The following is an 18,348-nucleotide window of genomic DNA, read 5'->3' as shown; positions in this document are numbered from 1 at the left end:
AGCACTAGCAGTGAAACTCAAGATTTAGAAGTTAATGAATAGCATTCAAAGATTTAAGCAAAAAAGCATTAATTCTTAGTTTATTATGAGGTCAATTTGAAAACACAGGAGAGACCAGAAGTACTGAACCTGCCTCTGGATAACTCAGCAAGTTTCACTGTGGGGGGAACAACTTGTGACATGGTGCTAAACCAGAGAAACATCTGCAGCAGTCATTTGTACCCTTTACACGGCCACTAAAGGGGACAGAGCAGTTATGGGCATGTGTGACTGTATGATCTACACTTTGATGTTGGCAGGCTTTGCTGTTTGAGAAGATAATTTGCCCATTGGTTTATGATTTTCCCATATTTTTACTGTTACTTCATTTATTAAACATTATTTCTTGTGCTGTATTTCATTAATGTGGAGTACATCCATTCAGGTCATTGCTAATAAGGCAGACAAGTTTAAAAAAAGTATATGTCTGGATGTGACTTTGAAAATGTGCTAACACATCAGGATCTAGTATGATTTTGGAAGACCCTAAAAATCTGCAAAGGTGTTGTTAACAAATGTAACCTTAGACAGAATTACTGAGAGATTACTAAAGCTTGGACCTCTGTTATGAAAGGTAACAGAAAATCAGTTTACTCTCAGGAGGCAGGACAGAGATATATTTTAAAAATTTAGTTGGTCTACAGTCACACATATGCTGAACAATATATTCATAAGCCAAGGTTAACAAGGTTTTTTTTTTAAATATTGTTGAAGAAGCTCGAGCACAGCTGATGTTAGAATAGAACTGACCTCACAGAACACCCTCACATGCCCATCTGTGCAGACACTTTCTGTATGCTGCATGGCAATGTTCGGTAGGCCATATGACTGGCATGATTTGCAGTAAACAGTACTGAGCCGTGGGATTGTTTTAGAAGTGTAAATTGCTATTATTTTATTCAGATTGACAAATCCATATTTTGCTGCCCAAATCACTTGTATGATGCCTGGTTGGTAAAGCATATGTTTTTAGAATTTGATATGGTTTGGCTTCTGCTCTCCATGTTTTTGTTTCATTTTTATATGATGCACTTCAAAATTGTTCTGCCATTCTGGTAGGACAGTTAGTTGCAAGTATTAATGACTGACGAGGCTCAGTGCCTCCTGTTAGTAAGTGAAGTCCTCTAAATGCATTCTAGCAGACTAAGATGAAGGAGTTTGTTTGACAGAACTTGGATAAAGCGGTGTGCTCTCTTCAAAGTCATAAGACTTTTCTGGTAAGAGTGGATCATAAAGACCTGCAAGAGAAGTAACATCATCAGTCATATCTTCATTTTTCATCTGAGTAGTATTTTCATCTTTTGTGGTAGGCAAGGGGATGGAATAAAAGCTTCCTCCTAGTGTAGGTGCATCTACATTTTTCAGGTTCTCTGTTCTTTGAATTGCATCTAAAACAAAACAGAAAAAGACAGAAAAGAATCATGTTAATTGTGCTATAATTAAGACAGTTGTGGACTGGTTAGGGAGGCTCTCTAACACCACAAAACGTAAAACTTTCTATCATTTTATCTTTTCTAATACACAAAATATTCAAAGCAATGTGCTTTTTCGCGTCCTGCCTCACAGCTCCAGGGACCTAGGCTCAGTTTAGGTCCAAGTTACAGTTCATGTTCACATGTACAGAGTACAGTCGTTTCTTGTCATCTCAGACCAAATTTCCACTGTGTGTGATGGCGGAACATTCGCCCAGTGCTTTAGATATGTCCGCTTTCTTCCATAACCCAAAGGCATGCATGTCTTGTTCATCTGCACCTATAAATTGGTCTGCTAAGACTGAGGATAGGTGAGGATATTTCGGATTTCATGCCTGTGGGTGGTGGAATCATTTTCAGCTCCCCAATAACTTAAATAAATAGATCCAGAAGGGATACTGATGAATGGATTATACTGCTCATATATAATAATAATAATAAGGTATTGGGAATATATATATATATATATATATATATATATATATATATATATATATATATATATATACATATATACATACAGTATATAGTAAGGGGTTTGCCCCTGCTCACTTCGCTTGCCAACCCCCCTGGCCTGCACTATGCACCAGCCACTTTGCATCTGTGCCACTCTCATTGTGAAGAGGGGGGCTGAACGCACTCCAAGGAGAAGCGGTCACTCCTCCGAAACCCCCTCTTAAACGGTGATACACTGGGAAACAAATACAGTTTTCTTTTTACCTCCTCTTTGCTCAGTCAGCTGCTGACTTGCTGCTGCTGCTGCCATGTGTGTGATCTGCACCTCACATGGCGCTTCGAACATTTAAACCTGTACAGCAGCTGTCCTTATTTTTTTTATATTATTTCCGGCCCCAGGCGTGGTTAAATCTCTTAGCAAAAAGTCTTGTCTCACGGGACGTGAGTTCTTGATATTTTTTGTTTATAATTTAAAAACGGAATAAGAATCTGAAAATCTAACAACATCATATTAAAGTTCGATAAATTCTGAAAAGAATGATACCAATCATATATATGTTAGGTTTTAAAATAAGCCCAATTTAAAGCATGACAAAAAAGTCACATAAAAACGTCACATAAAATCGTTGCACAAAATTGTTGCACTTTTATGCTTAGGATTTTATGTATATATAGAGTATATATATTATCCAACATCTGTCTGTCTGTACGTCTGTCCGCTTTTCGCGCGAGAACTACTTAACGGATTTAGATCTTTTTTTTTTCTATAATTTGCTTGAACATTCCAGTTTATTTTGTGACCTCTCTCACTGCTCTAAGTATCATAGGGTCACGTGCAGGACCGATTTATTTGCACAAATCCGAGAGAGAGGCTGCGGGCCGAGAGTAGGGGGAAGTGAGTGGGGCCCTCCTCACTCACATGCCAGCCTTTGTTCGAGTCGGTCTGATGAAGAAGGGTCTAGCTGGAGGTTGGAATACGTATGACATACATCAGGTAATATCCACAACGTCAGTCACAAAACACCCTTTGAGTCAGATAACCCTCCTACAACTATAATCTTAACCATATTGTAACGGGGCATTAATGTTAACCATAGTTTAATGCGATGGGTATTACGTGACTGACATCATAGGTACTGCAGTTTGCAATTCCACTATGTTGGTCTGATATGGCATTGGCAAGAGGTTTTAAATCCCTCTCATTCCTCTAATCGCCCTTTCAATTCAAGAGATTACAGTTCCTGGTGAAGCTTTGCTTTGCAATGTGAATTAACAAGGCCCAGGGACAGACTGTCAAGTTGCTTCTCGCATGGTCAGCTTTATGTCACTTTCTCCTGGGTTATTTCCCCAAGAAACCTACATGTCTTCCCCCGATAGCAAAACCAAAAAACCATGGTTTATAAATATTAAAGTGTGATGAAGTTACATATATACTGTATACAACACTGCATCAACCCTTCTAAAACAAAGACTAAACAAAACACAATAAAGAGCTAGAGAGTCTTGGAGAGTCAAGGCTTGGGGGCTGTCAAAACACAGGGCCTGTTAAAGCCCATTGCGGCACTCCTTGTGTGATTTTGGGCTATACAAAAAAATTGTATTGTATTTTGCCCTGGAATCCCTGCAGAGTTTATGTTTTTTTTTTCTCCACATTAACTAGAGTTTTATTTATTTTTTCTTTCCACCCTAGCCATCTGACCTTATCATCAGACTGTCATTTATGAACTTAAAAAAATAGTTCTAAGTACAGTACTTCTCTTAATAATATATTTTTATGTAAATGTGCATTATTTATTTATCTTTACTATGTATTCATTATTATTCTTATCTAAATTTAATTTGTTTTTATTTCATGTTACTACTTCATTCACACTTTGAGGTACATCCGTTGTGTGAAAATGTCCTATAGAAATGAATGTAGTTGTTGCTGACTCTTTAGATATGTTGCAAGAAGGTGGAAGTCTTTATCAAAGTTTGAACAATGTGTCTGCTGTATTCTCTGCAGAGACCTGTTTCTGTATCTTTACATATTTTAAGGTGACCTAGGTAGCCATCACAATCAAGATGATTATGTGACCCCAAATCATATGCTGAGCATGAGCTGGGGACGGCCCTGTCACTGTACATTGTACCCAAAGTTCTTGCAAGGGTTATTTCGATGCAAAGTCCTGAAGACACCTAGCTATGGTTGATGCTGGTGTTTCCTGGTTCCATTGAGTCTTTTTTTAAAGGTACAAATTCTCAGGCTACCTGAACTCTGCTGTGAGGTGCCGGCCTCTGCTTAGCACAAGTGGAGCTTGCTTACTGTTACCTGCCACATTGGGGGAATAGAAATGGCTTCTTTCTAAGTCCTATAGCCACTTCTCTTAAATGGGTGCATCAGCAGTACCTTTTTGCAGGACTAACTACAAGCTGTTATCCCATGTGTACCCTCGCTAGCTGTCAGAGGGTCTCACAAGTTGTTAGGCTTGAGCGCTGACAGGCTGATGTACAGTGCACATCATAGACAGTGTGCTGATGTGGCTGTGTTGAAGTTGGATTGCCATGGAGTGTTCATTACTACTTTCCACTGTAAACTTTTGGTTTCTTTAAAGCTTCAGTCCTAAAAACTTAGTTGTGTTCACTTCTGAGTGTTTGGTCAGCTCATTTTACAATTTTTTTTTCTATATGTAATACATGTGTTTTTTAATTTACTGTAAAACAAATGATGTAGCGAGGTCTATAGAAATGAAAACGTTGTCAGACAGCAATAACTATTTGTGGAAATTAATAACTGTCAGACAAAGCTGGGTGGGGGGCTTGAGGCCTGTGAGGTTTTACCCATACTACAAAAAGCTCTGTGGGGAAGATCTAGTTGGGCAGAGGCCTAGAGGCTTTTTAATCCGCATCTCAGAAAAGCACATTCCAAGCCATGCTAGTATTCCAGCTGGGGTAGCAGCTGGCAACAGGGTCATAAAAATTCAAAATATTGAAGACAGGCCTGCTTTTAAAGTGAAAGCCTGGGGCATGTGAAAGTTTAATTTGCGGTAGAATTGAGTGTTTAGTATAATAAGAGAGAGAGAACAGTTTTGTGATTTTCAGCAAAAGAGACACATTTCTTTTTAATAAAGAGGAAACTCTGTAATAAAGAATATCCATCCATCCATCCACCCATTATCCAACCCGCTATATCCTAACTACAGGGTCACGGGGGTCTGCTGGAGCCAATTCCAGCCAACACAGGGCGCAATGCAGGAAACAAACCCTGGTTAGGGCTCCAGCCCACCGCAGGGCTATTAAAGAATATCAGAATATGTATTCAAATTCTAAATATTCAAACCTAAATTAATGTTGATCACCTTGCAGATAACTAAACGTTTCAGCTTTAAACAAAACATACTCTAGCAGAACATTCTTAAACTTGCTTAAACCAATTCATAGTCATGGAGCCAATTCTAATAGCACTCCTGCACAAAACAGCTCAAGATGTGTTGCTGCAGGGCCAACTCATCCACACTCTTACACTAAGACATATTTAGATTAATAGTACTGTATTTGTCCACAATGGAAAATTGGTGTTTTACAGAAGCTCATTAAATAAATATATGTATTTATTGTCACACATGTGCGACTAGGAACAAGCTGAGTGGACCAAGTGGAGGTGATTACCCACCAGCCAGGGGGTAATTCTGTTATCTCTGCAGACCAAAAATGGGAAAACCTGCCTGATTTAACGTCACTTCCTGTTCCAGCACCCAGAATGTCACTTCCGGTTTACAGCATATAAAACCTCCATCTTCCCAAACCAGTTCAGTTTAATCTGGGAACTCATTTAAAAGAGCATCCTCTTGTTTTCTTTAAACCTTTTGCAGCCAGGGACAATATATGGGTGGCTGCCCCAAACCTTTTCAGTGCGTTGAGACTCATTCTTTTCTCTCTCTCTCTTTCTATATATATATATATATATATATATATATATATATATATATATATATATATATATATATATTGATTGTCACAGACGGCTGGGGTTCTTACCCAGCCGGGATGCCTAGAAGGTCTGGAGGGTGGCATTAAAAGCTTCCGGGTCAGGAGGACACAATCGCCCTGGAGCAGGAGAGGAAGAGAGACTTTCCAACTCGTTGGGACCCGTGGCCACCGCCAGGGGGCGCCTTATGCCTCCTAGAACCTGGGAGAACATTACTTCCGCCACACTCTGCAAGATGGCGGAGGAACCTGCCAGGGACGCCCGGAGTGCTTCCGGGGCAAAGGGCAGCACTTCTGCCACACCAGGAAGTGCTGCCGGAAGATCGTTTCCAGCCACCTGGAATGCATCTGGGCGGGAATAAAAAGGCGTGAGACGTGTGAACTCCACATAGACTTTGACCAAGCCTGAAACTAACAACCCTTGGCCCTGGATCCATGAGGCAGCAACACTAGTACTCTACTACCATGTTGCCTATCAAACCTACTAATGAACTATAATTTACACATTTGTGTAAAGTGTTATGAACACCACAAGAATCTCAACTAATAGGAACCAAACTACACTTTGTACCCATGACTGATGCTGTTTGTTCATCAAACACTACAAGTGACAATTGTCCCTGAAGACACTCCTCTTACCATCTGTCACATTGATGAGGACAGCACTGCTGGCTTTTAGGTTGCCAAACCTTTCCACTCCCACTTGGCAGGTATACCTTCCAGCATCTTCGACTGTGACTTTCTCTACAGTATATACATTTCTGGAAGTGGCTGTGCTCAGTAAATTTCCGTCTTTCAGGAAGTAGTATCGCAGCGTCACCTTCGGCTCTTGCACAGAGCTCTCTGTGAGGCACCAGAGACTCAAGGAATCTCCCACAGTCACAGGCTTGGAGGAACGGACAACTAGTATGGGATCCGTGAAGAGATCTGAAAAAGAGAAAATTCACCATTAGACTGGTCTGTGCTTTTCTGCAATCCTGCAATATGACTCTTCCACTGCTGACACAGGTATCTGAATGTTATCTTATCTGAAAGATATAGTCGTCTACTGTAACAACCGAAAAATGAAGCTACAGTGAGAGGAATAATGTACTGTAAAATAATGCACATGTAAGAAAGATGCACCATAAAGTATACATCTGACTGACATAATAGCCGATAAACAGATTTCCTTTTGCCTTTTTCCAAGACTGTTTTCTGGCTTGGGGTCCTCGGGAGTCAATCTGGGAGTGAACTGGAGTGCCAAATGAATGTCAAACCAAACTCTCTGCAAAGATAATGTGTTCATCCAGATTTAAGGAACAAGATCACTTGTTGCACTCTCTTACTTTTCACAAAATAAAAACACAACAGAAAGAATGGGCAGGTATACACTCCACCTTGCTCAAACATCAGACATCAATTCAGCTTCAGTAATTCAGCAAGCATAAGTGGGCTGCAGGGTGGCATAGTGGTTAGTGCTGCTATCTAAAGGATCTAGTGCCCTGGGTTTAAATTCTTTGCCCTGTAGTTACCTATGTAGAGCTGGCATGTGCTCCCCATGTTCATGTGGTGTTTCCTCCAGGTACTCCTTCCGCATCTCTAAACTCATATGTCCAATAGCATTTTATATAGAAAAGTGTGAAACATCTGGACCTACAGTCCTAAAAAATGCTATGAAAGGCTAGATACAGTATAAACAACAGTAAACTTTCCACCTCTTGTTTACAAAGGTTAAAACTTACACTTGATTATGAATTCCAAACATGTACAGTATACACTGTGTCCAGGGGCATTATCAATAGATGGGCTTGCGGGGACCGTGCTTTCATTACAATCAACCTTTCTGTCAACAAGGTGGACGTTACCTACATTTTTATGAATTTCCAGACTGTATGAGGTAATAGGCTTTCAATTAAGGCTAAGACCAAGTTTCTAGCCCCATTAGTTCACAACAGTGCGCGTGACAGACAGACATTAGTAGTTTTATATAGATAATAGCGGCATGGGGCAGTGGACCGGTAGGCAGTGCTACTTAATGGATTGAGCATTCTGGGTTCTATCCCATGCCTGTATGTTATCCATATGGCGTTTATACATCCTCCTAATGTTTGTATTGGTACTTAAATTAATCTCCCACAATCCCAAACATATTCGTGTTAGATTTAATGGTGACTCCAAATAAGCTCAGTGTGGGGATGTGTAGGAAAGGGCCCTGAAATAGTACTAGTACCCTCTCCAGGGTTGGTTCTTTCAGTGTGCCCAGCCCTGCCAAGGTAGTCCTCACCCTCCTGTGGCCCTGAATTAGATTCAACATGTTTGAGAATGGTATGACAGAGAAGATGGGGACATTTACACAAAATATACAAAACTACTGTATAGTAAATAACATGGATATTCACTAAAATACCTGGCCAGTACAACACTTTACTAATTCTGCCGACATGCTCAAAAGTGTGCCTTTCAAATAAGGAGACTAAGCAGTACTTATAAGTGAATCAAAAATCAAGTGTTTAACACTTGAGGGCACATAAAAAGGCACAGCATGACTTGAGAACTTTTAGGCACATTTGCATCATGGTTGATCTGGATCATACGTTTCAGGATGACGTGATCTGTATCCACCATGATCAAGGCTGGTGGATTTGAAAGTGCACCACCACACACCCCAATGATCCATAAATCTCCCAGTACTATGAGGTCATTCTCATGATTTATTTAGCACTCACAAATTCACAAATGCATCTGTTCTGAGCTTCTTTCATAGAACTAGAGCAAAAATGACTGAAGATAGCATTTTTTTTTTTTAACTATCTTTAGTACTATGGTGTTGTACTGTGTTAGCCATTATGGATGCAGTGAGAAGACAAGCAAAATGACACCTTTTATTGGCTAACTGAAAAGATTACAATATGCAAGGTTTCAAGGCAACTCGAAACATCTTGCCTGCGTTGCCTCAAAAGCTTGCATATTGTAATCTTTTTATTTAGCCAATAAAAGGTGTCATTTTGCTTGACTTCTCACTATATTCATCAAGTCTTCACAGAACAATGGATAGATTTATTGGTATCACTGTATTTCACCTCTCCCATATGTGGCGTGTGCTTAGGAGTCGTAACAAACAGCATTTACTCCATTATCACTGATCAAATTCTAGTTCAACTTCCTAGTCAGGATTTGTATTGCCTTATGTTTTTAGAAAATTAGAACAAATTTGATGACAACAGCCCAACAAAACCTGCCAATCCCATTCACCTAATTTCTCAGAAATAGCACTGAGTCAAATTTTCATGGTCCTGCTCTATCACACTACTAGGTCATTTATTCCTTGTGTCTATGATTCTGTGTGAAGAAAAAAGTTGTTACATTTGTTTAAAATGTACCCTTTAGGAGCTTACATTCTTATTGAAAAACACAATATAAAGTAACAGCTGAAAGCCACCATACAAATTAATATTTTTTAAAGCTATAGCCACGTCCCCTTTTAATCTGTGTTGATATAAACTGAAGAAGTTCATCTCCAGTCTTTCCTCATATTTTATGTCTCTTTGTCCTGGAATCGGCCTACTACTTCTTCTCTGGACTTTCTCTAGGCCGGCTATTTCTTTTTTTAAATGTAGACCAAAACTACACACAGTACTCCAGTTGAGGTATCACAAGTGTGTTATAAAGCTTAATCATGACCCCCTTGACTTGTACTCTACATGTCTGGATTTAGATTGTGGTCCATCTCATAAGGTGTACTTTAAAGTTTCAAATCTTCCATTGTTTATTCAAACTTAGCATTTCTACTTCTTATGTGTAATACTGTACTTTACATTTAGTTACAGTAAATCTCATCTTCCACTAGATCATTTATCTTAGGTAGAATGCCCAGTCGAGGCTGGGTGGTCTTGTGGCCTCAGAACCCCTGCAGATTTTCTTTTTCTTTTTCTCCAGCCCTCTAGAGTTTCTTTTTTGTTCTTTCTGTTCTCCTGGCCATCAGACCTTACTTTATTATTTGTTACTTAGTACTGCCTAATCTTATTTTTATATTTTTCTTTATCTTGTAAAGCACTTTGAGCTACATCATTTGTATGGAAGCATGCTATATAAATAAATGTTGTTGGTGTTGTTGTTCCACACATCGGTCCATGCTCGGTCTACAAGGCTTTGGCTGATTCTAGATTATCTGCCATTCCACTTCATACTTAGCCTGCTCGTTGTCAATATTCTTTTCAAGATCATATTAAAAAGAGTAGCACTTCCAACACTGACCTATGAGAGACACCACTTTTAACATCTCTTAATTCTGATAAGGTTCCTTTCACCAAGCCCCCTGGCTTCCGGTGTTTTATCCAATTTTACAGCCATCTACACAATATATCTTCAATTCTCACTTCCCTATTTGATGTTGATCATAATCGTACATCCATCTGACCATTCAGTGTGTTTACCAATTACCATAGGGTGTAATCATCATAATATGAGGGGGGCAGCCTATCCTGACAGCACTTGGTGCAAGATGGGAAATAGTCCCGAAAAGTGCAAGCACACATCCACACCAACACTCACATGGGCCCAATTCAGAATTGCTAATTAACTTAATATATTATGTCTTTAGGGATGTGGAAAGAAAACTGGAATACACGGACAAAATGCCATATAGACAATAACTAAGCACAGGAATTAAACTTAGGATACTGCATCCATGAAGAGGCAGTGCTTCTCCTTGCAGGCCTCGTGCCTCTACCGTATCTAGATAAAATACTCCTGGATGAACTTTTTAAGAATCAGAATGTACAGAGTAAATGCAACTGTTTTCCTCATCTTGCTACTTTTCTTTCAGTATGCATAATACAAACTGACATACAGTAAATTACAGGAATTTTCAACTCACTAGTTACATTGATATGAACTGGTAAAGACTGAGCAGAGTTCCACATCCAAGGATTTCCCCATGTAACCCTGCATGAGTAGGTGCCAGAATCTCTCTCCGTGACATTGGTCAATGTAAACTCTGTTTTTTTCTGGATGCGGATTAGTTCTTTATCCTTATAAAAACGAACTTGAGTTGGGCTGCTGTGGACGTGACACTTCATGGTCATATTGTCTTTTACAATAAGATGCTGAGATTGTGTCTGCAGGATCACCCACCCACCTGAAACAAAGTAAAGGAAGTAGCCATCACCATCGATTCAAGACATCAACACACTAGCCCCAGCTGGCATGAAAACCAAAAGCTGTGCTACCAAAGAGAAGAAACATTTGAATTGTGTTACTCACTGACCACTTGTATCCTCACAGGCGCACTGCGTAATGAAGGTTTGCTGTTGCTACCTTGGCACACATACACACCAGTGTGGAGCAAAGAGGCAGAATGAATGGTGTAGGTGATGGAGTTCTGGCCAACGGTGTAAGCTCTGTTAACAAGCTCTCCGTCTTTATATAATAAGAACATCCATGGAGGAGTTCCTCTTTTAATTGTACATTTCAGGACAATTTTGTCTCCGGTCAGGACTGTGCTCCACCCGGTCTCGATGCTGAGCACAGCTTTGGCTGGACTTCCTGGAAAAGTATAGAAAAATAAAGTTAAATGCAGGGGAAACCGAGTTGTCATGTTTTTTGCTCCATTCCTTAACTATCAACTTTTAACACAACATCTCAAAGACTTGCATGTTCGGTTTTTATTTGACATGAACTTTCACCCAGTATGATTTACTGCACGTCTGAAAGTTCATTGATGGCAATCCAGGCTTTCCTCCTCCTGCTGCTAGAATAGGTGTGACCACCAGGGAGCGCACCAGCTCCACAACACCCAACACAACAGACACTAGGCACAAGCGCAGCAACACACGTTTAGTCAACTGTGGGAAACGCTTCCCACCAAGCACAAGCACAGTCCACACTACAACAAAGCACAGCAACATTACAGCACTTTGCTTACTCTCTGTCTGTCCCTTTGTCGCCACTCCTCCTCAGGCAAGCTTCATCCTCCTCCTCCTGACTCTGGCTCTCTAAGTGAAGGCAGGTGGCTCCTCATATTCAGAATCCTGGGAATACTTCTGATGTCGCATAATTGTGGCTCAGAAGTACTTTGGGGTAAGGTGGGAGTCTTATATAAAAGGGCCCAGCAGTTCCTGCAGCAACCCCTGGCAGCACCCCTGGAACCCAACAAGACTGAGCCAACAAATACCAATTCAAATACAGCCCTGTGGGAATCCAAGGCACCGTTGCAACCCAGGGGGTCTGCCAAATAGCAGCTCAGGGGAGATTGTGCCCTTCATAAGCCATCTCTGCCTGTCCTTCCATTAAAAAGGTGTCCCGGCTGTGTGATGATCCCGGCCATCCCTCACATGGGAAATGTCCCACTGCAAGCCCAAACTAGATATAATAAGTGGGTTAGAAAATGTACCTGCTGGATTAATATTTGAGATATTTTAAATTGTGCAAATACTCCTTGTGTTCTGAAGATGGAGTCCTTAAAATTATTTGAAGAAATAAAATTAGTATAGCAGAGTATTAAATCATCCCAACTCTGTAACAGTCTGCCAGCTAATATTGGGGAAGACGCATTCATTTTCAGTCATTGCATATGTGGAGTTTATACATTCTTCCTGTGCCTGACAGGGTTTTTTTCTTGAAGCCCTCAGATGTGCATGCTAGGATAAATGTCATCTCAAATGTATTTATTTTTTTATTATTTGTGTTATTATTGTATTGATTTCTATATCTGATTTACTTTGTTTGGTACTGTTGTCAGTGTTACTTCATTGTGAATTTCCCCTTGGGATTATAAAGTATCTATCTATCTATCTATCTATTTAAAGGTGCTTTACAAATAAAACAGACTGACAGACTGAGTCTGAGTTGGCCCAGTGTGAGTGTCACATGCAACTTGTCTGTGTCCAGTGCTACTTGGACAGCATGGACTCCTGTAAACCTATATTAGATACAAAAAACATTTAGAAAATGTATGTTTTATATGTATAAATGTGTGCATGAACTCTTAGCCTGGGTGTAGCACGGTGGCACATGTTCTCCCCGTGTCTGCGTGGGTTTCCTCCAGGTACTCCGGTTTCCTCGCACAGTCCAAAGACATGCAGGTTAGGCGCATTGACGATCCTGAATTGTCCCTAGTGTGTGCTTGGTGTGTATGTGTGTGTGCCCTGCAGTGGGCTGGCGCCCTGCCCAGGATTTCTTCCTGCCTTGCGCCCTGTGCTGGCTGGTATTGGCTCCAGCAGACCCCCGTGACCCTGTGTTAGGATATAACAGGTTAGAGAATGACTAAATGACTGACTCTTAGCCTGTTTTCTATGGTGGCCCTAAAGTGTGGCGTGCAAAAACAAATTAAAACACACAAAACCAAAATGAAAATTCAGAGACAAGTCACAACTAATTTACTGATGTGAAAACAAATCTGAGAAATATAAAATCAAATTAGAAAAAACACAAACTCACACGAGGCCAATTTGGAATTGCTAATTAACTTAACATACTGTATTATGTCTTTAGGGATGTGGATAGAAGGGCGCTTAAGGACACTGGTTTTCAGAGAACAATGCTATATATGAATAAAATCAATTGAATTACCAACTACAATAAGAAAGGAAACCAGTTGGGTAAAGAGGGGATGACATCGCTTTGAGCAAGAAATTAAATTTAAAACGTGAAATGATTTATATATATATATATATATATATATATATATATATATATATATATATATATATATATATATATATATGACAGCACTTTAAACAAAGCTGAATGCCTGACCTTACCTTCAAGAGTTCCAAAATATGCAAATGAAAGAGTCACTGCGAAAAAAGAAACAAAGAGAGAGAACACCAGTCATTATCCTGATTACCTCGTAACAAAAAACAGAAAGTCCAGGGCCGTTTCGGGGCATAAGCTGTCCAGGCAAGGTTTAGGTCGCCCTCTAGTGGTCAGGGTGCATTACTGCAGCTTCTTTCTGGGATTCCTATCTTTATTTTGTTTAGAAAAAATTGTCCGCACCGGACGGGAGCACAAAGAAATGTTTTATGTTGTGCGCCTGCACTGTCTGCACTATGCACCGCACAATTTCTGAGCTGTTGCATACACTGGTGCAGGCAGCGTGCAAGGTATCTCGTGTGACGTTCTGCCTCCATGCTACCTGTGCACCGTGAGGCAGAGCCGCTTTAACTTCGGCAGGCAGCCGCTGCCAGGACCAGGAGTCAGGACACACCCCCTGGTCTTCCCACGTGACGTGCAGCCTGCCAGAGGGATACACAGCTGGGTCTCAAGCTCCTCCTCCTCCTCTTTAAGCGCGGCGCCGCAGGGTGAGTGATGGTGTTCTGACGATTTGTCCTACTTTGTCGAAGTATCCTACCGTAGTTTATTGTAAGTCGTGACATTAAACTTATAACGTTATACCATGTCATCATTTAGCATGTTGTATTTAGAAGTCATCTATCAAATTTATGGAAATGTTAACATTTCTCAATTTATTATATATGCATCATTTAATGTCCGAAAGAGACACAGCCTGATGCAAAGATTTCACAAGACGGTCATTACTCGTGCATGGATACAATGGCCTGTACAAGATTAAAAGTCACACATGCAAAATATACAACATATAAAATGTTGACAATAAATACCTATGCAGTAAACTGTAATAAATACATTAATGTAGTAAGGCTATAAGTTGCGTAATTTTGGTCTGCGCATGCTTAGTATCAGTGAGTAGATCATTTCGACGGGTAGGATGTTTCGTTATAACACCGGACTGAGTTCCGGCAGCCTCCTCCTGTCGTGGCCGCCGTGCCTTTGGCTTGTTCCTTGGGTCGGGAGGTACTAAGGTGAGAGACTAAGACTGAGGAGAGGAGGTCTTGGAGGCAGGAGCACTGGCACTGCAGCACGGACACTGTGTCCACTACACCACATTTAACCAACGCATACACTGCAGGGCCACATTGCCCAGGGACACATGTAGCACTACACAAGCACAGTGCCAGTTACCCCCATAAAATGCCTATTGGTGTATTGAAATTTTGAAGGGTGTGTTGGGGGAGAGGGTTGGTAGACAGACTGTGCCTGGTATAGCCTTAAACGTTTCATTCCACCCCATCTCCCTTATAATGTCATTGTACCTGGTGATATATTGGTTACAATCCCGGGTAGTACAGTGGCCAACATCCCTGCTGCACTCGATTTGTACCTTTACCGTGTATGACTAACCTGTGTTAGCAGCATATTGTGTGTCTGTGTGTGGTGGTGCGAATGGTGAGTGGCAGGGCCAGATTCTCTGGCCTGGGGCACCAAATAAGTCAGAAACGGTCCTGCAGAACTCGATGCAAACCAGACGTCGGGGTTCTGTTACTGGCGCGCCCACTGGCTCTGTTGTAGCACACCTCGTCTGCTAAAACGCAAATTTCTCTGTAATTCTCACTGATTCCACGCTTTTACGTGTAAAATGAAACGCATTGTCTGTAATTTACTGGCATCCTGTCCAGCTTTGCCTCATACAGGCTCCAACTTTTAATGTTGAAGAAAGCACGTTAAAAACCGAATGGTAACAGTAACTAACGGCAGATCGTGCAAATATCGTCTGACATCTGCGCGTCAACGATTTGGTACTAAGGAGTGGAGGTTGATTTGTATCTCGTTTCTCATAATCCGTTTTTACTCAAGTACGGTACATTTAGGCAAAAGTACGTTTGAGAGTAGTTTATGGAAATGAAACTTTTTACTTTTAATTGGTCAAATAATTCGGATTCAACGGATTGGAAAATGGATGGTCAACTAAAACTTGTTTTTGCTCCGTTACATTTCTGTTTTGGTATCATTACCATATTAACGTCATTACCATATTAACGTCAGTTCCCTAAGTGCTGCGAAGCAACAGCGCCAAATCCCAGCCGTCAGGCGCCTTGCTGTGTGGATTTGGGTTTTCAGCCATCAGCCGCAGTTTTCCCATCTAACACACAGCTGATCATTTGTTAGTTTGTTTTGCCTTTCATTATTTTTTGTCTTGCAAATAAAAGAAACCATTACGGGGGTTGAGTCTTAAATAGCAAGTCAATTAAAATAACAAGAAAATTAATTAATTAACAGCAAAAACAGGTCACTAAGAAAATTGTTAGAATGAAAACCTGCAGTCACAGCGGCCGTCCAGAATTGGAGCTGGACACCGCCGCCATGGGGTAGCCAATTTTGGTTCCAAAATGACACGAAGGTTCCACAAAGAACTTTTATTTATTTAGATCCATAACAAGAAATAACCTTGAATAGATGGTAACAGATTTGTAAAATGTCAATTGCGTACGATTTATAAAAAGGACTCTTGCTGCACAAAATACCACAGGCTAAGCCCAGGTGTTCTTAAAGTGTTAATGTCCTGCTATAGGCCTACCGTGCATTAAAAATGTCAGCACTTTTCCCTGCATATTAGAAAGATTTTCAAAGCAGGAGGAATCATCTTCATATGCAAAGAACCCTTCCCAGAATAAAAGGGTGCTTTTCTAAGCAGTAATTCTTGAAGGAACCACACAACCCAGTAAAGAACCCTAAAATGCCATTAAAGAACCAATGGCACTCGCCTGTGTCGACTAACGGACTGACCGGCTCGGACTCCACATAGGCATCTTCTTCTTCTTCTTCTTCTTCTTCTTATTTGGCTGACTCCTTTATCCAGGGCGGCGTACAACATGTGAGATTCAACGGGTTACATTTCTTTTGTTTTTCCAATTGGAGCAGAGCAGAGTGAAGTGACTTGCTCAGGGTCACAAAGTGTCAGTAGGGAGATTTGAGCCCGCAGACTCAGGGTTCGGAGTGCTTATTAGGAAAGCCGTGTTAGCCTTTTGTCTGTTTCGTGCAGCTGGCTTGTCAGCTTATTCTCTACGTCAGTGGTTCTCAACCTGTGGGGCGGGCCCCCCTAGGGGGGCGCAAAGTAACAAAAAGGGTGGCGCGAAGAGGTGACAAAAATCAAAAATATGAAAAAAATTTGTTGAAGCCAAAACAAATTAATTTAACCCACATTCTGATACTAGAACAATAAATATAGTTAGATAAATTTCGATAAAAGTTAAGTAGGTATAATTAAATATGAATCTACATTAAAAAAATGTTAGGGGGGCGCGATTAGAACTGTTATGAAAACTCGGGTCGCAAATACTTAAAGGTTGAGAAACGCTGCTCTACGTGGATGTCAAGCTCGTATTGGTTTGCGATGCCAGTGTCTGCTGTAGTCGTAAAACATCACGAAGTGACTTGCTATGCTAAACAACGTCGCTAGTAGCAAAAAACGAAGTCGATGCTGCCTGCCTGCCTACTATCTGATTTTGTTTTCTTAAATGGATAGCTTTTGTCTGTTATTATTATTGAGTAGTATTAGCAGCAGCAGCATTTAACTATTAATTCAGTCACAGTATATACGATTAAGTGAAACAACTATTTAAAATGAACACCAGCAGAGGGCAGCAGACAGAGTTCGTTTGATTCGGGATGCGGAAGGTTGCGTTTTGAAAATATCTATAAATTGATTTGTGTAAAATTCAGGGAAAATGCGGAAATTGATGGCTCATTCTGCGTTTATTCACTATTTTTCAGATTTACGGAAAGCTGTAGATTTCACTTACTGAAAAGATATACTGTACGTTTTTAAAGTGTTGAGAATCAACAGCACTCTTACTGACTCCGTTAACACGCTTTAAATGAAAACAATATTTGCAAAGTTTTTAATCAGATACTTTATATCTTTACACAAGCTCATTTTTGGTCGACTACATTTACTTTAATTATTTATTTATATTTTTTGAGCATTGATTTGGGCTACTTTTCCTAACACTGCCATCCGCTATTCTCAAATCGACGACACAAACACGCGATGAGAACAGTTGCGTTAGTTCACAATTCCGCGTCCAATCCGTTTAATTTAAAAGCTTAACCGCTCAGCAGAGACGAACAGATGAACCGGGTTTGATTAGGTGAGCTTCTCGCCCAGCTAGTCCGCATACTTACGCAGCACCAGTCTGCCGCAGAATCCGGGTGCCGTCATTCCGAAATTCAGCTGCAGAAAGAAAATAAAACGAATAAAGGGAAACGACCACTTTCTGTTTCTATTCCGGAGAAGAAGCTGTGTCTGGACTCAGTGTTGTAATGGGGTGGCGTGCGGCAAAAGCAAGAAGTAATAACACCCGTGGTGCGTGATGGAAAATGTGGTGTGGGTGCCGGCAGAGCCTATCCTGCCGTCAGTTTTATCTAATTATCTGTGTGTTATTTCCTCATTTGAATAATCGGCTTAACCCAATAAGTGGGGGGTTGACGTGCATTCAGCATTCGGAGCTGGAAAATATCCGCGATAATAATAATAATAATAATAATAATAAACCATTCACAAACCTCATTAGTTCGCTGAAGGGTCGCGGTGAACCAAAGCCTATTCTGTCAGTGCTGGGCGCCAGACAGGTGA

General features: G+C 40.7%; 1 protein-coding gene across 1 annotated transcript; it reads right to left on the bottom strand.

The window, feature by feature from the left end:
- Nucleotides 1–52: 52 nt before the first annotated feature.
- LOC120531293 (high affinity immunoglobulin gamma Fc receptor I-like) lies at nucleotides 53–18,065 on the bottom strand. Its single transcript, XM_039756562.1, has 6 exons — nucleotides 17,898–18,065; nucleotides 13,676–13,711; nucleotides 11,178–11,459; nucleotides 10,792–11,052; nucleotides 6,573–6,860; nucleotides 53–1,427 (listed from the first exon to the last, which is right to left on the bottom strand). Exons 1-6 carry the CDS (start codon nucleotides 17,932–17,934, stop codon nucleotides 1,183–1,185), a joined length of 1,149 nt encoding a protein of 382 aa, XP_039612496.1. The 5' UTR covers nucleotides 17,935–18,065; the 3' UTR covers nucleotides 53–1,182.
- Between the last annotated feature and the right edge of the window lie 283 nt (nucleotides 18,066–18,348).

The sequence above is a fragment of the Polypterus senegalus genome, chromosome 6 (assembly GCF_016835505.1).
Source record: "Polypterus senegalus isolate Bchr_013 chromosome 6, ASM1683550v1, whole genome shotgun sequence".
Classification (NCBI taxonomy): domain Eukaryota; kingdom Metazoa; phylum Chordata; class Cladistia; order Polypteriformes; family Polypteridae; genus Polypterus; species Polypterus senegalus.
Note: the sequence above shows the minus strand (reverse complement) of the source record. Positions and strands in the feature narration are given on the sequence as shown.

What these genes read in the sequence shown, in the direction of transcription:
- LOC120531293 (XM_039756562.1), bottom strand. Translation starts at nt 17,934, where the DNA reads ATGACGGCACCCGGATTCTGCGGCAGACTGGTGCTGC. An exon ending in ATATTTTGGAACTCTTGAAG is followed by an intron (nt 11,460 to 13,675) that starts GTAAGGTCAGGC and finishes ATACTTTTCCAG; the next exon opens with GAAGTCCAGCCAAAGCTGTG. An exon ending in TGTGAGGATACAAGTGGTCA is followed by an intron (nt 11,053 to 11,177) that starts GTGAGTAACACA and finishes ACTTTGTTTCAG; the next exon opens with GTGGGTGGGTGATCCTGCAG.